This window comes from Manis javanica, chromosome 4 (assembly GCF_040802235.1).
Source record: "Manis javanica isolate MJ-LG chromosome 4, MJ_LKY, whole genome shotgun sequence".
NCBI lineage: Eukaryota > Metazoa > Chordata > Mammalia > Pholidota > Manidae > Manis > Manis javanica.
The window spans coordinates 64,608,344-64,634,321 of record NC_133159.1 but is presented as its reverse complement, the minus strand read 5'-3'; the positions used below and the strand labels follow the sequence as shown (position 1 = coordinate 64,634,321).

Below are 25,978 nucleotides of genomic sequence, written 5' to 3'. Positions count from 1 at the left end.
CCTTTCCTGCTTTAAAATTCTGTGACGTTAAAGTAGTGATGTCATTTCAAGCCATTCAAATCACTAATGTGTTTTAGCAGTTCTGTAAAAGACTTGATATGTACTTCTAGATACTCTCTTCAGGGGCAAAGCCATTTACCCCTGTTCATTTCTTTTCAAGAGGGCAGCCAGCTACAGCTGTGAAAGCCATGGCTGGGCCTGCCTGCGGCCCTGCTGTCTTGCTTTTCTTGCCCAGGCTGTCAGAGCTGTGGTGGGCATGGATGTGTTCGCCAGTACGTGGTATGTGATTACAGAATGTTAGTCCCTATGAAGAGTCATTTTGTGTTTTTTGGAACAACTGGTAATTTTCATACTGAACTAACTCTCTCTAATTTGCTCAAATACTCCTTGTGCTCCCTTTAGAGCATGTGACAACGTGGGGTAGTAATAAAGTACTTGGCAACTGTGTGAGTTGTAGGAACATTCCCCTTTTTGTTAATAATAGAGGCATAACTGTAACCAAAGAAATTTAATTACTTCTTTAGCAAACACTGACATTTCTGTTTAAGAATGACTGCTAGAACAAAAGGAAATATGCAACTTACCATGTATCATGAATACCCTGAGAGTTCTCTCTGTAATAGCTCAAAACTGATCTATGGCCGAAATTAAAACCATATGAGCATATTATAAATTTTAACTATTATTGTGTTTGATTCTAATTCTGTTTGGAATGAGGCTTCAAATGATTTCCAGAGTGATGTGAGTTACAAATAAATAGAAAAAGAGTTATCCTGTGTTCCACTTATTTTATTTTATACATACCCATTTTAAGAAAAAGAAAAACTTTAAAAATACAGTTCTGTCCCAGAAATGGATCCTTCTCTGCACAACCATTGAAGGAAGAAAAATCATGCAAACTGAAACTGTGGTCTTTTGTAGTGACTGGATGGAAGATGCAGTTACTCCAGTAGAATATATAAGAAGCTCTGATTTGGCAACTGATAGCACAACAGAGAACCTAGACTTCACTGGTTTGATGCAAGGGAACAATTTTACATACCGGTTGGCAAAGGCTGGTACGAGACAAACACAGCACTGGGATCTGCTACACACCATGTGCTGACCTGCCCCCCTCCCCCCAACCCCCCTCCCCCACCCCATCAGATTTGTTAGTGTATTTCTTACTTGCTTGGCAACAATAAGTAGGTGATCATTTAAAATAAAAACTGTAAGTTGACATATGAGTCTAGTGGATGCAAAGACAAGTCACCTCATGCGTCTTAAGTTACAGCTGGTCATGGGTATTCATATGTAATTGCTGAGTTCCACCGTCAGGTAAAGAAGAGACTGGGTTGGGCAATTTATCCAATTTGTTCTCTTAGCCATTCTGACAGTATTCCAAGTAGCTAGTTTCCTAAAACCGCATGGAAGAGTGTTACTAGGGACTAGTCTGAGCTTTACGGTTTTGGAAAGCTATACACAACGTCAGATTTTTTTATTTGTCAAATTTTTCAAATTTAATCAAATTTCTTATAAACAATTGGTGTTATTTTGTCAGTCCAGTCTCTGGCTCTGAGCTATCAGTGGGTGAGACTTGAGGAAACAGCCAACTACCAGAGAAGATGCCAGGCCAGCCCCCATATTAAGGGCCTTCATCAGGCAACAGCATAGAAATCTTGGGGAGAAGAGAGAAGATGGATGGGGAGTTGGGGGTGCTCACTCCCTGTTTAATGAGAGTAGAACCAAATGATAGACTAGTGAGTCTCGAGGACCCAGCTGACAGACTGGCAATGCACTACTGGTCACACACGAACCTGGCTTTGAGGTGCAACCTGTATGATTAGAAAAGCATGTGCTGTGAGTGCAGACAGCTGTCTGAGTTATGAAGAAAAGGTGGGATAATACCAGATAACACCATGCATGATCTCCAGACCCCTTCCAAGTCAAGCTGGGAAGCAATCGGCTATGTTGGGATTTGAGGAGGGTGGAACAAAAGATTTAACTTGAAATGTGTTAAGGGGAAGGAACCTTTCAGTATTTTTCTGTCTGTTCTTAACACACTGCATTTTTGCCTTCAGAAAATAGAGTCAATAGCTGTACATAGTTGAAGGAAAACTTCCTCAGGTGCCCCCTCTGCGTTTATCTGCATTTAAGAAGAAAAAATGAGAAAGTTAGTCTTAAGAAATGTTTGTAAATGAGGCTTTTTTAATAGTAAAAAAGATTATCTACTTATAACTTGCTGTGCCAAATTTTAAAACACAAGATTCCAAAACCACAAAGAAGAAAGTGAAGACAAACTAGGTGCCTTCAGAGAAGACAAGTAGTGACTCTATAGCATCTTACTACGCTGATGGACAGTAACTGTAATGGGGTATATGGGGGGTCTTGATAATGGAGGGAATCTAGTGACCACAATGTTGCCCATGTAATTGTATATTAATGATACAAAACAAAAAATATATTTACTAAAAAAAAAACTAGGTGCCTAAATTAAAACAGTGAAGTACCACTACACACTAATTAGAATGGCAAAATCCAAAACACTGACAACAAATGCTATAGGGATGTAGAGCAGTAGGAAAGCTTATTCTTCACTGATGGGAGTGCATGATGGTACAGCCACTTTGGAAGACAGTTTGACAGTTTTTTGCAAAATTAGGTTCTTACCAAATGATTTAGCCATTGTGCTCCTTGGTATTTACTCAGAGGAGTTGGAAACAAATCCACAAGGTTGTTTATAGGAGCCTTGTTCATAATTGCTAAAACTTGGAGGCAACCAAGGTATCTTTCATTAGGTGAGAGGATAAACTGTGGTAATCCATACAAAGGAATACCACTTAGCTCTCAAAAGAAATGAGCTAACAAGCCATGAAGAGATTTGGCAGAACCTTAAATACATACGTCTCAGTGACAAGACAGTCTGAAAAGCTGTGTGCTCTATATATGACATTCCAGAAAAGGAAGGAACTATGGAGACAGGATCAGGATTGTAGGGAGTGAAGAACGGACAAGTGGAACAGATTTTTATGGTAGTGAAACTATTCTGTGTGATCCTACAATGGTGTTATTGTACATTTGTTAAAACCTAAAGAATGTGCAACACCAAGAGTGAGCCCTCACGTACGCTTCACTTTCGGTGAAGGCATGTTACAGGTTTGATGGTTGTAACTAATATACTCTCGTGTGGGATGTTGATATTCGGGGAGGTTGTGCTGTTTGGGGATGGGGGTTATATGAGAACTCTACTTAATGCTCGGTTTTGCTGTGAACCTAAAACTGCTCTAAAAAATATTTAAGACACCCCTACCCCCACCAACTGGGTGCCCTACTGAGGGAAAATATTCTTCAGGGTCATGGGAAGACTTTGGAGTTAGTCAAAGTGAGATTTGTGAGTGCGCTAGAGTGGAGCCGGGTGGGCAGAGGCAGAGGTTGGGAGGTGGGGCTGTGGAGAAGCAGCAAAAACAGCACCCCCCCCCACTGCAGGTGTGCTAAGAGCAGAACCCAGTTGGAGATTGTTGATAGACCTGCCCAGGGAGCCAACAACAGGAAGCAGGAAGGGAGCTGATTTCCTAGGCACAAAGTCACTACTGGCCCCTGTTTCAAAGTTTCCTAACATTGTGCTGCCCACTGGGATTTGTCCCACCACACGTTTAACATTTACAGGAAGTAGAGGCCTCGTGACCCACGTGAGACGGGTGGTGGGTGGATGGGGGTAGCAGTGAGCTTGCTAAAATGAAGCTTTTTCAGGCTTTGTTTCCAGAGGTTTTCCTTTGGTAGTTTCGGACTCGGCCTAAATTGCATACTTGACAAAATTCCCAGATGATTCTGATGTGGGTCACCTTAGACCACACTTGGAGAAACACTGATTTCCTCAAGTCTCTCTCTACCTTCTTTGTGCAAATAATTTTCGATTTCACAACACGAGGAGCTTAACTGATTCCAGAGGTAGAATGAAGTAAGAAAAAGACATTTAAATATCCCAGAAGATAGATACAACAAATGTTTATGGAAGTGTTGCTTGTCATAACCCCATACAAAAAAATCGCAGAAGTCCATCAGCAGTAGATGGATAAATTGTGGCATTATTACAGAATAGAATACTATAGTAAAGAGGGAAAAAGAAGAAACTACAGTTACATTTAACAACATGGATTAATGTCAAAGTTGAGGGAAAGCAGAAAGCCTCAAAAGAACATGGATGCAGTGTGATTCAATTTATATAAAGTTCAGGAATAAACAGAGCCAAATTATACTGGTTAGGAGTCCATACAGAGATGGTAAAGCCATAAAGAGAAGCTAGTGGCTGTGTCTTGGGAAGGGAAGGAAGATGTGATCAGGAGAGACACGTGGAGGGGAGAACCTTTGGGTTTCTCTTCTATTTGCCCTGTATATTCCTTTTATCATTCTTCAAACTGCACTTCTTCAAACTACCATGCTTCTTTTATGCATTCCCATATGTATGGTGTAGCTCACAATGAGGAGACAATGAAGAGCAAAACTTACAGGTTAAGTGCCCCCAAGCCCTCCTAACAGTGTCATACTTGATCCTTACAGGAGCAGCAAGGTGGCCCCGGAGCCCTGCCTCCCTGGCTGGGGGGCAGGGGCAGGGCCCTGTTCACGTCTCTCACAGCGCCTGGCACACCGCCTTGCCCCTCCTCTCCTTCCTTTTCTTTTCAATGAAGGAACACTTCCTGGGTCCTAACAACGTATTATGTGCTGGAGACACCACATCAAATAAGACACAAAGGCTCTGATCTTGAGCTCACAGCGCAAGGGCAGAGACAGACCATCAGGAGGAATGGGCACTGGCGGGAGACGAGCACAGGAACATGGATGAAGGGGCACCGCCGTGCTGGGGGGCAGGGGGGCTTCCTGAGGAGAGCGATGAGCAGCAGCATCACAGTCACAGACTTTACCATGAACAAAGCATAAGTGCATTTCTTCATTTTTTTCTCTTCTACCCTTGCTCACTAGCTCCCTTCCCTCCCCCTCCCCTGCCCTCCTCTCAGTCTCCCATCCTGGCTTTGCTCCCTCCCTCCCTCCATACTGGGCTCCCTCCCGGCTGGCTCTTCCCTCTCACCATCGCCCCCTCCCTTCCCTTGCTCCCTGCCCTCCCGCCCCCCCAGCATAAATACTTGTTAAACAACAGGATAATTCTAATGACCATCTTAGAAGACAGTGATTGTTATCCCCATTTCACAGATGACAAAACTGAGGCTCTGAAAGATGAATTGCCCAAGGTCATACAGCTAGGTTGCAGAGACCTGGTTCAAACCCATGTCTCTGAGAAATGCTTGCACTTGTTGACATTGTATTACATCTACCAGTTCAACATGGCTGAATGGTTGAATTTGGTGGAGTAGCATGGGTGAAGCTGGACTGGCAAACATGTATGAGGCTTATACACTCTATTTCCTGAGAATAATGGGGAGTCATGTGAGAGTTTTTAAGGAATGAGTTGGTACTGTGTTTGACTGACGGAAAAATTTTTGACAAATGCTCGTTAAAAAAAAAGTGCACTTTGTTGCACTAAAACTATTATATTGTGCATCAAATATACTTAGAAAAGTTTCAAAAAGGTTGCATGTAAGGAGAAGAGCCCTGTGTGAAGAGCACGGGTACCTGGCACTGCCCTAGAGCTGGGGGCCGGGACGCGCCTGGCTTGGTGCCTGCTCTGAGATGCTCTGCTCTTCCAAATCTAACCACATTTAGTGGGCATGACCTGTCACAGGACTGTTCAGTTAGTTTGGTGTGACTGGTGAACCTGGGCCTAGAGGAAGAGGTAGGAAAGTGAGGTTAATGTAGAACACCAGCCTTCTTTGTGGGCAGAGCAGCGTTCACAAAGGCATACAGGCACCCAGAGTTCCCAGGAAACCAGGTTGGGATGAGGGTGCTCCTCCACCAATTTGCCAATTCTGGACATTTTTCGTTAAGTGGAAGCACACTTTTTTTTGGTTTTTTTGTGACTGGTTTCTTTCATTTAGCATATGCTTCAAGGTTCACTCATGTAGAAGACATCCCCATCCTTTTATTGCTGCAGAACACCTTAGCAGCTGTAAGCACAGGGTGGGCCATGGGCTGCCTATTCTCACATCCCTTTTCAGCAAGTCTGCCATGGCTACAGCCTGCTGATCAGTCACTCCTCTGGCCTTACTGAACCCTGGGAGGAAGGACGGACTTGTCACGTGACTGTCGCCGCTCCCTATCCGGCTGCCCACTCTTGCCAGGGTGGATAGGAAGCTATAAATCCACAAGCACTTGGCTTATTGCTTACACTGTCCATATCAATGGGAGGTACATGAGGTCTCTGGTCCCCCTGCTCATCTAATTTCTACATGGAGAGTATTTTAAAAGAACAGTAAGTGGCTTTTGTATTTTCATATATAACTGTAACTCAAAGGAAATAGGCAAGACCAACTTACCTAAGTGCTTTCTAAGTTACAGAACTATTCACAGTTCGCAAAATTAACACGTAACGATGCAAGTTTTAACACCCTTGCATTACAAGGCTGTGTTAATTAGCATTATCTGTTGTTTTGTATGAAGGGAATTCCTCAGCAATTGTGCAACTTGAAAATAAGATGTCCTCCAATATATGGTAAAAGATTTTGCTCCATCATCAATGCTCATATTAACTTATTGCAACCCTGTTCTCCCATGAGTAGTAAAAGAAGGCTTTATGATGTGCTATTCCCAAAAGATCTCCAATTGTGAATCAGCAAAGTCAGAATGTTTGAGGTTGTAATGTATTTAACTGAAAACTAGGTATGTGGATTTGCTTCTGACTTTAAGAACTTAGCTTTCTTGTCCAAGACTAAATATAAAATCCTGCAGGAAGTGATCACTGTAGAAAAGATTTTTAAAAATAAAATGGTGAGTAGAACAAAAAGGCATCCTACAGTATGGGAGAATATATTCATATATGACATACCCAATTAGGGGTTGACATCCAAAATATATAAAGAGCTCATACGCCTTACCACCCAAAAAGCAAATAACCTGATTAAAAAAATGGGCAGAGGATCTAAACAGACAATTCTCCAAAGAAGAAATTCAGATGGCCAACAGGCACATGAAAAGGTGCTCCACATCGTTAATCATCCGGGAAATGCAAATTAAAGCCACAATGAGATATCCCCTCACACCAGCTAGGATGGCCACCATCCAAAAGACAAGGAACAACAAATGCTGGCAAGGATGTGGAGAAAGGGGAACCCTCCTACACTGCTGGTGGGAATATAAATTAGTTCAACCATTGTGGAAAGCAGTATGGAGGTTCCCTAAGAAACTAAAAATAGAAATACCATTTGACCCGGGAATTCCACTCCTAGGAATTTACCCTAAGAAAGCAAGATCCCTGCTTCAGAAAGACATATGCACCCCTATGTTTATTGCAGCACTATTTACAATAGCCAAGAAATGGAAGCAACCTAAGTGTCCATCAGTAGATGAATGGATAAAGAAGATGTGGTACACATACACAATGTAATATTATTCAGCCATGAGAAGAAAACAAATCCTACCATTTGCAACAACATGGATGGAGCTAGAGGGTATTATGCTCAGTGAAATAAGACAAGTACCAAATGATTTCACTCATCTGTGGAGTATAACAACAAAGCAAAAACTGAAGAAACAAAACAGCAGCAGATTCTCAGAACCCAAGAATGGACTTGTGGTTATCAAGTGGAAAGGGGATAGGGAGGGAGGGAGGGTGGGAAGGGAGGAATAAGGGGATTAAGGGGCATTATAATTAGCACACATAATGTAGGGGGTCACAGGGAAGGGAGAACAGCACAGAGAAGACAAGTAGTCACTATAGCACCTTACTACACTGATGGGCAGTGACTGTAATGGGGTATGTGGGGGGGACTTGATAATAGGGGGGAATGTAGTAACAACGATGTTGTACATGTGAAACCTGAGCATAAGATTGTATATCAAGGATACCTTAATTAAACTAAAATAAAATAAAATGGTGAATAGTAAGTGAACAGGAAACATGATTAAATTTGAGAGTTTTCACTTGACTTCTCCAAAGAGAGCTGTCAACAATAATGCTTCCCAGCAGTCAGTGGAACATGTTTCTAAATTAGGAAAGCGGGTACACTGCTTTGGCAGTTGCATTTTGTCTGTTCTTCCTCTTTAGTTTTATGAATTTGTAAACCATCAAACAGTTGGCTGGTTTAAACACTGCCCCGATCTAGCTGTGTTTTTCTTGAATTTTCCCACACTGTTGAAAACACTGCTTGAGTTTCAGTTTTGTATTTCTTGTGTTGGTGCCATGGTGCCTCTGGGACAAATCCATGCTGCCACTGGTGGTTTATGATTACTGTGTATGCCACCTCCTTCCTCTTCTCATCTTGTCCTCTGCTACACCAGACAGAGCTGCACACCACAGGGACCCCTCACTGCCTGCGGAGAGCAGCAGTGGCTCAGCAAAGATGAAGCCCTGAATATGCATCACCTGTGCGTGTCTGGTGACAATCATTTAATGCATTTTTCAAAAGTTGGGGGTATGGAAAAGACTGCTCCTGGGGAGTCATCCATGTCACATACCTGGTTAGGCCACACATTTCTCCTTGCCAAAGTCATACAAAGAAGGACTGTATGTACCTTTACTTTAGAGAGCTTAAAGCAAGCTTTAGCAACAACCTAAGGATGATTTAATCTGCACATTAATAGCTTCTCCCAAAGTATGAGGGTTGTCCATTTAAAATGTTACATGGTACCATCTTTCCTTCTTTCTCCTCTTTCTCCCAATTCTACTTGAAGCTTAAATTTGATTAGTAGATCTTTTCACAGACATGAAAAAAAAACTTCTAAAAATTGACCTTCCTGGAACATATGATCAGTCATCTCCCTGTTTAAACTTATTCAGTGGTTCCCTCTGCTGCCTGCAGTGTTTAGTTCAAGTTTTCCCAGCTAGACTAGAACAGTGCTGTGCAAAGCAGTAGTCATAGGTGGCTTCTAATACTGCAGGGGTGGCTTGTACAAATGAGGAATGGAATTTTTAATACTATGTAATTAAAATTAATGTAACTCTTAAAACTGGTATGTGACTCAGTTATCAGAAAATTAAAAAATATATTGGAAAAACGGGTATGTGAACTCTACTTTTTCAATCACAAATTTTATGAAATTCAAATAACAATTGTAATTCTTATGGTGAAAATTTATCATTTGAATTAAGATATGCTAACTACCACATTTTGAAGACATCTTAAAAATGAATATAAAAATATCTCATTGGTAATTTTTATATTGATTACATGTTGAAATAATACTTGGGATGTGCAAAGTTAAATTAAATATATTAAGTTCATTTCATTCAAAAAAATATTTTTTGTTTAATGTGACTCCTAGGAAGTTTTAAATGTGTGGCCCAGATTATATTCTATGGGGCAATGCTGGTCTAGGCAGTGTGTTGAAGGAAGGAAGAATGAATGACTGGATCCCAGGCCTGTCACAGTTTTGTCCCAGCCTGCTGTTCAGTATGGTCCACCCCCATCATGCTTCTGCTTGGCCCTATATCTGGCGCTCACTTTAGTGGGCTCTTCTGTGTGTCAGGGCCTTTGCTTTTCCCCCTTTAATGTCATGAACTTGAACTCATCCTTCAGGACCCAGCTCAGATATCCTCATTCTCTGAAGCCTTAACTTATCTTCCCAGCCCCAAGCTCTGTACTCCCAAAGATCCGGGACATGCTATAAATCCTATTACTATATATAGTTGACCCTTGAACAATGTGGGTTTGAACTGCATGGGTCTACTTATATGGGGTTTTTTTCAATAAATATATTGGAACATTTTTTGGATATTTGTAACAATTTGAAAAATATTTTTTTCTCTAGCTTACATTATTGTAAGAATATAGCATATAATACCCATAACATCAAAATATGTGTTAATTGACTACTTATGTTATCGGTAAGGCTTCCAGTCAACAGTAGGCTGTTAGTAGTTAAGTTTTGGGGAGTCCAAAGTTATATGCAGATTTTCAACTGTGCAGGGGTCAGTGCCCCTGTCCGCCACATTGTTTGAGTCTCAACTGTGGATGCAGAGTTTCATGTGTCAGTGCCCCTGTCCACCACATTGTTTGAGGCTCAACTGTGGATGCAGAGTTTCATGTGTCTCTTTTCCTTTTGATCCTTTCATTAAGCACCATGCATTGGACATTAGAGATGCCCCATGAATGTTTGCTGAGCATGTCAAGGACTAGACGGAAGAGCACCAATTCTCTGCTGGTTGACTCCATGGCAGTGGCTCCTGGGAGCTCTGAGTCAACGTGAAGCCCAGAGGAGAGAGTGCCCTGAGATGGGCACAGGCAACCTGCCCTGTTGAGTAAAGCAACCGCAGAGGAAGAAAAGCAAGAATGTGTACCGACGAGTACAAAGGTCTGGAGTTCTCTCTGCAGGCTGTTCTGGGAGGATACAAACACTCAGTGAGCACAACCCATATCAACAGGACTACAGGGGTGCAAAGAATATAGTATCGAATCACAAGCTCTTTACAGAAGCCTGGTGCAGGCTGACAGGAAGGGAGCAGAGTGGAGAGAAAACTGTTTCAAGCACAGTCATAAAGACTGAGTTCTTAAGTCTTTCAGGGACAGATGGAAGATTTATGCCTCATTTGTCAACTGAGAGGACACACCTTGGGCTTCTCAAAGTCACTTTCCCCGTTATGCACCTTATTTTTTCTGGGCCGGCAGGCAGGAGGGAGGGTTGTCTCTAAATCCAGATTTAGTGCTAGTGGCACTAAATCTGGGCAGGTCCATATTCAGTCTGGGAAGGCTTTGGACTCAGAAGTGGGAGGTCAGCTCAGCTGAGGTGGGACATTGATGAAAGGGGCCATGCATCCCAGAGCTGGGAAACCTCAAACTTTTCTATATTCAAAGAACTCTTTTCAAGGCAACATGGAGAGACAGAGAAGTGGAGATGAATGGGTTAAAAAAAAGCCTCTGCTTAAAACAGCACAGCAGTCTTTTCTACTAAAACAAAACCCTATAAATAAAGCCTTTTTTGTTTACTGCATAGTTGTTAGGAGTAGACAAATACAACCAAACTAGAAACAAATCCATTGAATTAACTACAGAATATCCATGTTATGGACTACTACAGAACTATTAAAAACAAAATATGATTGTCAAATGTATTGACTTCCAGATGTTTCAGATAAATTTATACAGGGATGGTAGTATTTTCATAAAATCAGAACTCTCCACCATAGGGAGTATGTATTTATACACAGAAGATAGGTTGATGTGAGAGAGAGACACACAGACATAGAGGAAGACAATGAAAGAGAAAAGGAGGGAGTGGGGTGGAGTAGGAAAATACACAACAAACTGTTCACACTGGTTATCTGTGGGGAGTAAGTTTGGAAGGAGCATTGTTTTATACACACACACACACACCTCTACTCCTATATATACATCTTTACTCTTATTATAGTGAGTATTTATTACTTTAGTAACTTGAGAAAAAATCCTTTGAAATAAATTGAGTCCCAGCCACCACTGTGAACACTTGGCAAATGTAGCACCGTGAGGACTACTGTTAATGTTCTTGTCCATTAGCCTATTTGATCTTCAGACGGTCTCAAGGGAGCCCACCACCCCCTTACCTTCCGGAGCCTGGGATCTGGAAGTGTCCTTAAAATAGCCTCTCTCAGCTTCCCACAGAGATACCCAGGCAATACCCATGGAGACCCAGGAAAAGGTGAATCATCACAGGAGATCTGAAAATGGGGACTGTGAATGGAACTATATTCTGTAATTTGCTCTTGATTTAGAAAATAACCAAAGAACAGGCATCTTTCCTTCTGCTATGTGGTCATGACTTTTAAAGGCAAGAGTTGGTTTCCCCTGTGCCCCACCAGGACATCTTTTTCTAAATCTAACTTAAGACTGTATTACTCAGAGAACAACTGAGGAGACAAGGGGGCTTGGAGGACCAGTCCTGCACAGAGGAGCCGGCAGGGAGAGCCTAGTGGCAAGAGCACCTTGCGGTGGTAGCAGTTCCTATCCAGCATGCCTCAGCCCCCAAATTCCACATCAGGTGTGAGCGTCCTGGATGCTGGAGACTAGAGGAGAGGCAGTATACCTGTGTGCCTTCCAGCATGAGATCTGCGTGTGATCAGTGCTGAGTGCCACCAATACTCTATGGCACATGAAATGAGATGAACTGATAATCTGCACACCCTGTGGGTCTGGGGAGCTCCCTTCCACCTTCATCCTGATTCGCAGGTTGTAGCAGATTACAGCTTCCAAAGATGGCTGCAACAATATCTCCCCCCACACACATATATTCTTCTGAGTATAAACTTGCCGCTCACATAATCAAGAGATCAAATATAATCTCCTTCCCCTGAACTTGGGCTAGCTTCAGTGACATCCTTGTAATCAGGAGAATATACATGAAGCAACACTGTGTGACTTCCTAGTCTAGGTTACAAGAAGCTATGCAGCTCCTGCCTTATTCCCTTGGAACATTCACTCCCTGGAGGCTCTCACTGAGGCACCACCTTTGGAGCCCAGGAGCAATTTTGTGAGAGACTCAAGCCATTTTAGGGAGGCCACATGTGGACACTCCCGATAAGAGTTCCAACTGAGCCATCCCAGCTCAGCTGCTGGACATATGAATGAAGAACTGTCTTTGAAATGCACACAGCAGCCCTAGTTGTTGAGATGTCCCTGTTGAGGCCCACACTCCATGAAGCAGAGGAGAGCCATCCCACTGTGCTGCTTCTAAGGCACAGAAGCCACAAGTATCAGATAATGGTGGTGGTTTTGTGCCACTAAATTTTGGGGTGCTTTGTTACACAGCAACAGACAACCAGGATAGATGATGAGTATAATTAAACTGAGGTTTCTGGGGGAAAAAAACCTACAGAAACAGTCAAGGGACACACTATTCCAGTGATTCAGGTGAGAAGACCTGTGGAAGTCATATAATGAAAACACTAGAAAAACGTAAAATAATTTTTTTGAATACTCAATAATAAATGTTTATTGAGTACCTTTTTATTTCTTGTGCCAGGCAATATGCCACACACTGGGGATAGAGCTGTGAACCAGACAGACATAATTTTTCTCACCAGAGAATCTACTTGCTATTGGTAGCTGCAGTAAAGTAAAGAAATAATTATAACAAAGCATGATAAATACAACGATGGAAAAAGAAGCAGAACTAGAAGAGCACACAGGAGGGACAGTTAATGTATACTGTTGGTAGTTTAAACAATATATAGGAAGACCTGGCTGCTTTGAAATAAAAACAGAAAGTCATGAAATGAGAACAGGCTTTGACTGAAAAGACAATAGATGAAATGAAAAGAATAAGCTAAGGTAAACAAAATGTATCTGAGAATTAAAAACAATATTGGTAACTAGTGAGCAGGAATGATGGTCTGAAAAAACGAATTGGTAATGTAGAAGGCAGATTTGAGATTTTTCCTAGAACACAACAAAAAAATGAAAAATGACACAGTAGGTTATGGATATAGAACTGTGCCCTCCGATACAGCAGTCACTGCTACATGTTGCTCCTGGGCACTAGAAGTGTAGCTACTCTGAACTGAGAGGTGCTGTCAGTGCAAATACATTAGTGACTTCAAAAACTTGTATAAAATTAATACCACCTGTTTCTTTTTTTCTTTTTTTTTTAAGTGTGGCTACTAGAAATTTAAGATTACATATATGGCTAACATATTTCCACTGGACAAAGCTGGTAAAGAAAGAAGAGAGTGGAGATGCAGGAATTTTGTGTTTTTGAGGAATTTTGAGGAAAAACAAGAAACAGTGGTACATAAGAAATAATTAAAAAATAATTACAGAAAACTTCCTTGAGTTTAAAAAAGTGTGTCTATGCCAGTGAAAAGTCAGTGAAAGCAGACCTATATCTGGACACAAGTTTTTCATTACATGGAAAAAAAATCTTTAAAATATCAGTTGAAAAGTTTACTTCCAAATTTGTCTCTGCCTTTTCCTACACAAATCTATGTGCTTGAAATTACTGATTTATTTAAAACATGACCTAATTTTTTATATACAGTGAAACAGTCAATTGTGTGTAAAGCTACTATAATAACATTCCCAGATAGTCACAGAGAAATTGAACTAAAAATTAGTCGGATTACTTTAGCCATCTGAAAGGAGAATCGAAATTAAGAATTCAGTATAGAAAATTGAAGGTATAAAAGAAATTTTGGGTTTTCCTTTACTTGTTAGACCCACTTGAGAATCTAGTCAATTAAGGGCTATCAAGTAGATTTTGCATCCAAGGGGTGAGATCTGACCTATGGTGCTTCCTCTGCTTCCACTCCTTTCACGGCAGTACAAGGAACTGCACTTCTCATTCTCTATCCCTCAGTGCACAGGAAGTCTCCCACCAGGTTGGATGACTACCCAGGACAATAATGGGTACTGTTGTATTTTAGGACTTACTAAAAATGGCTAAACTATTTATGAAGTTGGGACACTGCAGAAGCATTGCTGGAAAAAAAATTATTTTCTCCTTTACAAAAGCAGAGTTGCCAAGGAACTTGATTTTCTGCATTTGTAAAATGCATATTTAATGAGTCATGAGCCTTTCTTTTTCTTTTTTAAATTAAGACTAATAAATAACACAGGGACAGATCTGTTATCAGGCCCTCTATCTATGACGTGGGCTGTTTCTGGAATGCTTACACTATGAGCAAAAAGTATATAAAACACGGAGAAAAACAAATTAAGAAAATATATCAACATGTTTATTAGTGCTTATTTTTGGGTGGAAGAATTCTGGATAATTTTTATCTTTATAATCTTAAATTGTCTAGTTTGTTTCTCTTTTTAAAAGTAATTGTTACTTTTATACTTAGCAGAAAAAAGAGCTATTTCTGGGGTTTCTTCCTGTTCATAACAAACCCTTCTCTTCTGGGAATACCTCGTGCCCCACCAATTCCCAGTGAAGAGTCCTGGGCAATGATGTTTGCATCAGTCAGGTCTTAGTTCAAATGCTGCCTCCTCAGAGAATTTCCAAACACCCATCTAAAATGCCCACCCCAGCAACTCACTCAATTTTGTTTTATTTCTAGAGCACTCCTATTAGCAATTATTTCACTTTCTTGTCTACTATTTTTCTATTTTTAGAGGAACGTTGTCTGTCTTGTCTCCTGCTGTGTCCCCAGCACCAAGAACAATATCTGACATGTAATTTGCACTCAAAAAATATCCTCAGAACACTAGAAAAAGCCCCGTGGGACCCTAGCTGCCTGGACATAGCTGAGAGGACCTGGGAGGACACCCTGAGCAAAGCGAGTCCAATCAGAGAGTTTCCCTCTGGAATTTGGAACTGTTGTGGCAACAAGTAAATGTGAAAGCAGCAGGGTGGCCATATTCTCGCTCCTGGATCAGAGAAAGAGAAAAATCTGGATGGGAGAGAGAAGGAGAAGACGCGTGTGGGGAAGTGGAGGGAGCCTGGCCCTCAGCCTTCCTGGACCTACTGTTTCAGCCTTGGGTCGAATCACCTGGCAATTAAGTTCTGTGATTCAGATTAGGCCAGCTGGAGTTGGCGCCTGTTACATCACCTACAACCAAGTTGTCCTAGTCAGTGTGTCTATGGTCACAATCATGTTTGAAAAATTCATAGCAGAAAGATTTGGAGAAAATACTCCAGAATAGTTGCCTCTGAGTGTGGGACTACCTATAAATAGAGTTTTCTATATTTTCTAAGACAAGTATGTGTTACTTTTATGGTTAGAAAATAGTATTTCCCCAAGTATCATGGAGTGATAGACATGGAGAGGATTCTAGATCATATTCTGTCCACCCATCTTATTTTAGGATGAAGAACTGAGAGGTTAAGCAGTGAAATGGCTCATTCACATTCACCAAGCTCATCCACACCTCTGTGCCTCAGGCTTTCTGATGCCCAGGGTACTATTTTCTCTACCACGGAGTCTTTGGCCAGTTACTGTTCTTTTTATGCTGAAATGCTACATTTCAATTACTTTTTCAATAATGAATTCTCTCATTCAAGGTGAAAAAAAAGCTTCCTCTTTTGGGTTAACTCTAGTGACTATCATACTGCTGTATTGAGAAGGCTTCTGAGGCAGAGTCAAGACTGAGCAGGAAAGAAGCGCTGCAGTTGATTAATGCTGTCTGCCCTGAGTGCATGGAGTGAGGGAGTTGAATGGACAAAAAGCTCTGTTCCAATTCTTAGATGCAGAGCCAAGCTGGCTTTATGAGAGGGTAGAAAATATTGCAAAGTCAGGGGATGTGTTGTATCACATATACCTCTATCCCTTGGTTTTTGTTACAAGAAGTTCTAAGTTTGCAGTATAATGATGGCATAATAAGGGCATAAAGAATAAAGCAGTGGCTGTAAAAATACTGCTTTGCTTGAAATTTCATAGCACTTTTTTTTTCTTTTTTGGTTAGTTGGTACCAAAATGGCTTATGTCATTAGGCAGGGATGTCAGCAGATAGATTTCATGTAAGCACAACTGGGCACCACTGAGGCCTGAGTGAAGTGCTTGTGGAGGCTGGTGTATTTCCAGGCTGAACCATGGCAGGGCCCTAAATCCTAAATAAATATCACTGAGCTATCTCACTTGCATCAGGGAGTGCATTCATCACCCCTACCTAGTGTGGTAAAGACTAGTTTTAAGAAAACTAGTTCTAAGAAAACTCCTGAAATGATCCAGGAGCCTACCTGGACGGTGAGCAGCCCTGCCTTCGGTGCAATAAGCCAACAAGATTGGGGGAGGTGCTAACAATCTAACAATCTAATGAGCACATAGAAATAAGACCAAGCTGTCACTTAGAAACCAGGGTTAGGTTAAGCTGTTGCACGAAGATGTGGCAGAAGCCCAGAGGCCATAGAGCATAAAGGGACAGAGGCATTTTCCTTCTCTAATGGAAACAAACCTGTCTCCCCCCACCGGCTTCTCCATTCCTCCTCCTGTAACTGAGTTGCTGGCAGACCCCCACAAACATTTCTCACCTCTCTGGGCCTAGCACTGGGCCCTGGCTGTCTCTGCACTAGGTGTGGGAGGAGGCTTATTATCTTCACAGCTGCGCTGGTAGAGGACAGCCCGGGGCAGAGCAGTGGCACAAAACAGGTTCGTCTGAGAAGCCCTTTGTGAGACCTGAGCGCTGGAGCCGCCCTGTTCCGGAGGCAGGGCTGCTATGGTTTTAAATATTTGTGAAGTGGATCATAAATGTTACCTCACTGTGGACCCAGCTGCCAACATCTCCAAAATGCAGCAGAAGCTGAAGAGATGAACAAAATGGGACTGGAAACTTCCTTTCCCACTGGCTTAGTTATTTCTAAAGAGGATTCTGGAACTCAGATTTATCTAAGTACTCGGTTAGCTCTGCATCCATGTACCAATCATCTGTGAATATGTAAAATTTAGGTTGTAGTAAGACAAGAGAGGATAAAAGGGACTTTCTGACTCTGAAAGTGGTTAAACTCTGGATTACTTAGGGGTTTCCTCACCTCTACAACTCTTGAAAGTGGAAGAAATTTTCTTTCACACATAGAAGGTGAAATCACTAATCTTGGAAAGGCCTTTGCAACCCAGAATTTTTAAGACCCAGCTCCTATATTATGCACTTTGAGTTTGCTTGACATCTAAGTCTCCATAGACACATGAAAAAATGCTCAACATCACTAATCTTCAGAGAAATGCAAATCAAAACCACAGCTGAGATATGAGATACCACTGCACCCCAGTCAGAGTGGCTTAATATCAACAAGACAAGAAATAACAAGTGTTGTCAAGGATGTGGAGGAAAGGGAACCCTTCTACACTGCGGTGGGAATGTAAATTGGTATAGCCACTATGAAAGCAGTATAGAGGCTTCTCAAAAAACTAAAAATAGAAATACCATACAACCGAGCACTTCTACTTCTGGGAATTTACCCAAAGAAAACAAAATCACTAACTCCAGAAGAAAGATGCACCCCTATGTTTATTGTAGCATTATTTACAGTAGCCAAGATAGAAGCAACCTATTGAAAGGTGAATGGATAAAAAAGAAGTGGTACATACATACAATGGAATATTATTCAGCCATAAAAAGAATGAAATGTTGCCATTTGTGACAAATATGGATAGGCCTAGAGGGTATTATGCTCAGTGAAATCAGTCAGTCAGAGACAAATACCGTATGATTTCACTTATATTTGGAATCTAAAAAACAAAACAAACAAAATAGAAATAGACTCAGATACAGAAAACAGCTGATGGTTGCCATAGGAGAGAGGAGGGAGAGGGTGGGTGAACTAAATGAAGGAGAAAGAAATTACTGAAGATGTTTGATATCGTGATTTGGGTGATGGTTACATGAGTGTATACACATGTGAAAATTCATCAAGCTGTACACTAAGATTTGTGCATTTTACTGTATGTATTTCGATTATTAAAAAAATCGAAGACTGTGTTTTATGTGGCAGAGGTTACATGAAGCACAGCAAATAGGTTTTATTTTGCATGTCAAGTCCTGTTACTCGGCAGAAGCTGCCTGGAGTGCTGTGCTAGCAAACACTCGGAGGCCGCTTCAGGGTGTCGCATTTGCAGGAAGGTGCGCCATGACGGCTCAGCAGTATCTGTGCGGATGTGGAGACTGGGGATAATGGTTCTCATGTCATATATTTGACATTCCTGTTTAAGTCAAGGGGCACCTTTCAGACTTCTGTACCCAGAGATAAGTTTTTAGGATTCTAGAAAATGGACCATTAACAGGTTTAGAAGGTAAGAATTCATTATCAATGGTTTTCCCCGAGGAATCGATAACGTAGCTGCCTCAGAGACAAGTTTGTTATTTATTAATTGATGTCTTCTATGAACCTCCTGTGAAGAGCAGAGAGTCAATGTCTACTTTCCCTTTTCTGCTTTAGGTCCTCAGGATTTTGTTCCTTGAATGCTGCTCCTGCCCCCACTGTGGCCACCTAGCTCTGCCTTCCTGGGATCCATTCTTCACGACGCTGTTGGAACTGAGCATTCTAAATGAAAACCCTGATGGTGTCTGTCCCCTTTGCTAGTTCCGATCAGCTCCAGGACAGTTATTCTCTGTTATATAAGGTTCATCTTGATCTGGTCCTGGCTTGCCTCTCCACTCCCACCTCATGTCTCTCTTTTCCTGGCACTTTATGTCACAGCCAAGCTGAGTCACTTGTCCCTCTGACGTTTTTCACTTGGGGCTCCTTCCGTATGGAGTGCCCTGCTCCCTGCACAACCTTCCCAGCTTGAGGCTCAGCTTAGTTCCGCAGCGACCTTCCTCAATACATTTCCCCCAAGACTGGGTTCAGGGGTTCTTGAACTCACTCTGAGCTTGCTTTGACCCCATATTGTGGTCACAGGTTTGATTTTTTTCCCACACTAAAACCCTAAGCTCTGGCAGGCAAGAACCTCATCCAAACTACTAGGGCAATGGATGGCCATGGAGAATGCTTGCTACATGGTTATTAAATGAGTAAATGAATGGGGACTGGGTAGCTTTCCCACATTCATGAAGTTAATGGTGACTCAGCATGGATTATGGCTCATGATCATTAAGTTGACATTACACTGGCACCACTCATTTCCTCACAGTATTTTTATTGTTTCACCTAATTTCCTGCTCTGCTAGCCCCATATGCTGCTTCTCTCGATAACATTAATTAATGCAAAAAATTTGAGGCAAAGGAGCCAAGTGCCAGTTGTGAGCTGTGTAAAAATTTAGAATTCCAGTCCTTGACTCTCAGATCTAGAAGAGGCCTTCTGGATCATTCCGGTCAGCTGAGGTCTAGAAGGCGAAACTTAGGCCTCATCTGTGCCTTCCTCCCTCCCTCTTTTATGGAGAAAAGGAGCTCTTTTCAGCAACTATAATGGCATCTTTGAAAACTGTATGACCAACTTTCCATGGTCCATGTGATGACAGATATTTAATTTTGATTGATACAAAAGTGGAGAAAGCCAGGGACCTACATTTTGGCCCAAATTCTGCAACCGTATGCAGCTCTAATTCCCAGACCCCTTAACCAAAAATTTCCCATTTTTTTCTCTTCTCTCAAAAAAAAAAGGGGGGGGGTAATCGGCTTATTTTGGAGGAGGAAAGTGAAGCGCTTCACCTTACGCAGCTGTGTTTTCGTCTCATAGTAGGCCATCACAGGGATGGATGCTCTGTAGTAGGTTTCCAGGCGCTTGGCGATGGCGGTGCTATCGTCGGCGTGTGGGCTGCCCTGGCTCCTCCGGCGAAGGCGGTCAGTCATGGTGTCTGCTGAGCAGTCCATACCGATCACCAAGTGTGGGTCTCGAATCTGGGGGGTGGGGGAACACAACACGGTCAGAAATTCCACTCTGCAATTTCTAGAAAGGCCTGGGACCTCTAGTTCTTTCCTTTCTTGGCCTCCTGTGTCCTCTCAAGGTCCCAGAACATCATGGCAGCGCTGGGACCGGACTTCACAGTTCCCTGTTCCCAGACCAGTGGCCTTCCTTGTGCTGCCTCCCAGCTGCTTGTGACCCTCTGCTGGTGTCACCTCACATAGTACAGGGATCATGTAACATGGCTCCCAGTGCAGCCACAATCTGTCCTCCGCATGCGTGTGCGTTTCCTCCCAAGCCTTCCCTGGTTTCCTTCTCCCCAGTCTTCCCATCCTTCTCTTAAACTTTTACTCTTTCACTCTTGATGTTTCTGTTGCCTCCACTACCAACCCCGACCTTGGATCAAAAGGCAGTGCTGTTCCCTCCTGATCTTGCAACAGTCAGGCTGTAGTAAATGGAGGCTTGCCACACCGCTGTGGGAAGTGCCTGGGATGGATGGAACCAAACTTGGGGTCGGGGAGGGTTTTCAGGCAACACACAGAATGGTGGGTTGCTAGTAAGTGTTGACCAAACATTTACCTACCCCCTCTGAGGGCTGTACTTCAAGGAACAGAATGGAAAACTTCTCCAAGACCTAGAAGAGTGAGATAAACCTCTGGACTATATCATGCAACTTTATTGCCTATATTCATTGGAAAACAAAAATGAGCATTTGAGCAGCAAGAAAGGCTAGGTAGAAGTTTAGAAGGAAATGACCCCTGTCCCCCAGCAGAGGGCGAGCTTGGGAGGCAGCCTGTGGCTCAGGTACAGAGTTTGGCTCCCTGTGGCACTTTCTGGTTGGGGCTGCATGAGAAGAGCTGGCGCTTTTACTAATTGAGGGGGTTTTCAGGCCACTCTTGGGGACAAGAAGGATAATTCAGAGACTCAGTCATGTACAAACATTGATAATGTGTATCTGAGCAGGAGATTGCAGTAAATGACCCCCTGGACTAAATAAGCTCAGGATGGATTTGTCTTCCACACTGATTCTCAGAGGGTGGTCATAGGCCAGCAGCACCGGCATCGGCTAGGAGCCTGTTAGACACGCAGTCTCAGGCACCATCCCTGACCTCCTGAACCGGCCTGCATTTTCAGAACATCTCCAGGTGATTCTTCACAAAATAACAGCTTGGGAAGCTGCTCTGCCACTCCATAGCTGCATGCTAAGCCTGTGCGGTTTGACCCAACCTCTCTCTCTTGAATCAGCACGCCCTTCCTGCATGAAAACCTACTGAGCAATCATTCCATTTGGAAGTGGCCTGTGCCACTGATGTTTTTAATGCCTAGAATGTGTTTGAAATGTTTGAATGAAAAACCACTTAATTATTTCTCAGAACACTTGATGTATGTCTTTAGAAAGACCCTGGAAGTAGCTGTCTGGTTCCCAGCTCTGCCTCTTCTTCATGGGACTGTGGTGAGCCTCCAAGTTCCCATGAGTGGGACAGCAGAACGCTCTGCCCTTGTCTGAATCAGTCACAGGGACTGGGGACGACTCCCTGCCCCCAGGTCACCCTGCTGCTGTACCTGGAGTCGTGCCGCAGTGGCCCTGGGCCTTCACGGGCTGCAGGTACTCAGGGACGCCCCCAGTCAGAGTGCCCGGGGAAGAGCGTGAAGATACCGTGAGAAACATGTCGGCAGCTGAGGAAGTCACAACCCTTTTGTGCCCCTGATGGGGGAGGATCATCTCCACTTGAAGGATGAGGGAATGGAGGCTCAAAGAGGTTAACTTACCCAAGGTTACTGGAGACTACTCAGGGCGGTCCTAAGCCAGCCGCGTGTGACTCCAAAGCCTGGTGACTTCACCCTAGTGGAGGGCACCAGAGCCTTCAGAATGGGGCTCAGAATGGGGCTCAGGCCAGACACCCGGGGGTCATGTGGCACCAGGAGAGGAGGGCGGGATAGCGGGAAAGGAAGTGGGTGGGGTCAGAGGCCTTTTATTTTGCTGAAACTGCCTCTCGCTGCCTCTTGGGATCCAACTGAGAGGAGCACTCACCCCAGCTGAGAGCAGCCACTGGGACGAGGATGTCTGCCTCAGCTGGCTAGTGAAAATGACTTGGCTGTGGAAATGCCAGCAGGTGGAGGAGTTTACCCTGCCCTCCTCTGACCCCACTGTCCGGTCCCTGGCCCACTTCAAGAACTATATAAATGTGAGCTAATGTTATTTAACGTGGACCTGGCAAGACAGTCATCCCTTTGAACAGTATGAGCCCCTGTTGTTCAGTTTGGGTTCAGAGGCAGAGGCCCCACCCGCACTTTAAGTCACACACTCCAGCATATTTACCCTCTCACTGCGCTAGGCAGTAAGGGTCCCCCGCTAACAGGGAAGCAGCATGCCAATTTCCCATTTGCTCTCACCCCTGTGGTATATCCCCTTAAGGAACCTCACTGAGGAGAGTTATCCAGGTCTGTCCTATATTCCTGAGCACACAATCCTAATAATAATAATACCACCCGCCATGGCCGCTGTAACTGCTGCCCCCATGCCACCATTATACAGCTCAACATTCTGCAACCAACCAGAAGTCAGAGGAAGAGAGCGGAAAATCTCCAGGTGGCCCCCGAGGTACCCCACACTTCCAAACAACAGAACACAGCAACTGGAAGTCCCCTGGCCAGACTCATAACATTTTTTTGCTAAGAGGTCATCCTGTAGATTAAAATACATTTATAAACAGAATCATTGATTCTGAACATGAAAAGTGCTATGAGATAGTTAAGAGAGTCAGGCAGAGGGATAATAATGCCACCATTCACACATCCAATTACCTGCATATTCAGGCTAAGGGCAGAATTTCAGCCAAGAGGCTCCTGGGAGGAAAAATTCAAGAGCAAGCTCATGCATTTTATTTCTCTTAATACGTATTGTTTGGCTGTTGCTGAGTAAAAGTTCGGCTTAATACAGGAAAGTGTTTCAATTTCATACTAAGGAATCAGGCCAGGCACACACCCCTCCTTGAGATGGTAATAATCTCCAAGTTGGGGATAATAATATCTACTGAATAGGACTGTAAAGATGGTGCCATGACATATAAAGCAGTTAGTTCAGTTCCTGGAACATTTTAAGTGTTCAGAAAAATAACAATGATTATTCTGCAAAAATCATTCTGCGTGCATTTTACTAGGAAAACGGGGTATGTTAGTAAGTGTCATCTCTGGGCAGTTAGCTGTTATTTGTTTTATACTTTTCTATATTGTTTCATGTATGTACAATTTTTATTTCTGGAAAAAGCACACATAATTTTGAAAAAAAAACTGTAAAAATTTATAGAATACTGTATGCAGGCTTATCAGTGTGTAAGGCACCCCTCAAGGATTCCATCCAGTCTTCCCAACAAGCATGGAGGTAGCTATTCTCAATCTACATTTTATAGAAGAGGAAGCTGAGATGTGTAAAGTTAAAAGACTTGCCACTGAGGTAGAAAGCCAGGCTCTGAACACAGGCCTGTTAACACCAAGGTCACTGTAACCAGAGGTTCTCAGCTGGGGTGGGAGACAGGCCTGGTGATCAGACAACCAACTCCTTTGCATACTGTCTGCCCTATCACACACTCATACACACACACACACACACACACACACACACACACACACACACACACACACACACAGAGACCCGGCTTCCTTTCCCCAATATACCATGTTGGGTACTGAGGGCTCAGATCATTAAATCAATAGGGGAAAACAGCAGCCTTGGGACCAGAAGATAGGAAGGCAGCAGAGAAAGACTTACCCCTAAGCTGTGGACACTAGTTTGTGTCTGATTTCTAGCAATGTCATATGCAGATAGCAGTCAAGCAACTTCTCAGAGGACTCTGCTGTAGTTATGCAAAAGTGTCAGCCTAACCAATGGAACTGGATTTTGTTCAGGCCACAGATGGTCCTGTGCATCAGGCACATCGGCCTCTGCAGCACAGAAAATTTGGGAAGATGTCCATAGGCTGCTTAAAACCATTCACGGGCCTGAGTGGGCTTCAAACCGAGTTGCAGGCCTGATGGGTGTACAAGAAACACTATGCTCTCAACCGTACTGATTACTCTGAATCTCTGGAGAAATCAGATGTGTGCATTTGTCTGCCAAATTTCAAATTAGTTACTGGGCTTTAATTGGGAGGGGGCTATACACATGATGGGGTCCCCACAGGACATAAATGAACGAGCAGCAGCTCATTCTGGGTTCGCAGTATCTTTGCTCTGCTGGTCAGGTTTAGAGCTAGCCTGTATTGGAGGGCTGGATGTGCTCTTTTGCTTACAAGCCTAGTTGATATTAGAATCTTCTAAAGGTACTGCATCAGGAACAAATCAATATCATGCTTGATCTTTACAAACTCCTCCCAGCAGTATGTAAAAGACTGTTTTTGTAGACATTTCACTTGAAGGTTGTTGGTTCAGTAATGAAATGGACTCTATGTGTATAATTTTTTAAATGGCATTATATGAATTTTAGCATTGGTTGAAACTGTCCAGTCACCATGCTGATGGCTCTTCCTCACTCCTAAGTTCTAGTTAGGGTTCTTCTCCACACTCTAACACCTGTCTCAATGGGGCCACAGTGGGAGAGGAAGTTTTGCTTTCCTTTAGGGAAGATCACATGGTTGATTTAAATTTATATATGCCCACAAGCCAGGGGCATATCAAGTGACCTTCTAAAGCCCTAAACTCACCCTAACTGGGCTAAAAGCAAAGGAGAAAGGTGTGACCGAGTGGGATTTGCAGGTTTGTATGAGGAGTGATTAAAACATGAGTGACCTTAAACCAGACAATATATTAGAGCCTTGTATAACTGAGAAAACACATTTATATATGTTATATCACTTGATGCTCACAAAACTCTCTAAATAGCTTTGGTAGAGATATTATCATCTCCATTTTGCAGAGGAGGAATCTGATGTTGAGTGATTGGCCAAGAGTCACACTTATATATGGCAGAGGTGAAAACCCAGCTTTTCTGACTCCAAACCACATGAGACAAGTGCTTTGAAGATGTTACTTGGGAGGCCCTACATGAAGGCTAATAGTGCTGTCATTGTACAAAACAGTTTGGAACCCCATAGGCCTAAATTCGAATTCTGGGATTTGCCTTCAGACCCAGTTTAAAGTCTCAGAAGGACAATTAAGATTGTAATTGTGTTGTTGTTTGCATACAGTAGTTGACAAAGAGACACTCATCTTTACCATGCATCTTATTTCTCACATTTGGCCATTTGGGGGTTTCAAAGAGCATTCTACTACCTCTGAGAATTAAAAAAAAAAAAAAATATATATATATATATATGTATGTATATATATATATAACAGCGTTTTTTTTCCCCAAGCACTTCCAAGCTAATACATGACCTGCTTGACCCTCCAGAGGCACCCCCAGGGCTCTGTGGACCTTAAGTTTACAGGCAAGGTAAATGTGTAGTCACCTGGAAGGGTGCTGCCAGCTAGAAGCCTGGCTCTCAGTAAGCATCCTGGACCCTGCAGCAGTTAGGGATTATCTCCCACTGTATTTCAACTATGTGTTTATACAACTGCCAGTCTCCAGTAGGCAGGGAGCCTCTCTGGGGCCTGGCCACACCTTCTTCTCCCCTCCAAACACCTTAGCCTTGCACCTGATTTTGAGGTGGCATAGGAAACACATCCCTATTCCTCAGTTACCCAGCATGTATCCCCAAAGAGCTT

At 42.9% G+C, this 25,978-nt stretch overlaps 1 protein-coding gene across 2 annotated transcripts in view; it reads right to left on the bottom strand.

The window, feature by feature from the left end:
- Window positions 1-857: 857 nt before the first annotated feature.
- The window catches only part of AK5 (adenylate kinase 5), a 234,247-nt gene continuing 209,126 nt past the window's right edge, over window positions 858-25,978 (bottom strand). For both annotated transcript variants that reach the window (XM_073234163.1, XM_017679701.3), the window contains exons 13-14: window positions 20,083-20,271; window positions 858-2,125 (exon numbers count right to left, since the gene is read on the bottom strand). In XM_073234163.1, coding sequence (XP_073090264.1) covers window positions 2,057-2,125; window positions 20,083-20,271 — 258 coding nt within the window. In that variant the 3' untranslated portion in view covers window positions 858-2,056. The remainder of the gene's footprint in view (window positions 2,126-20,082; window positions 20,272-25,978) is intronic.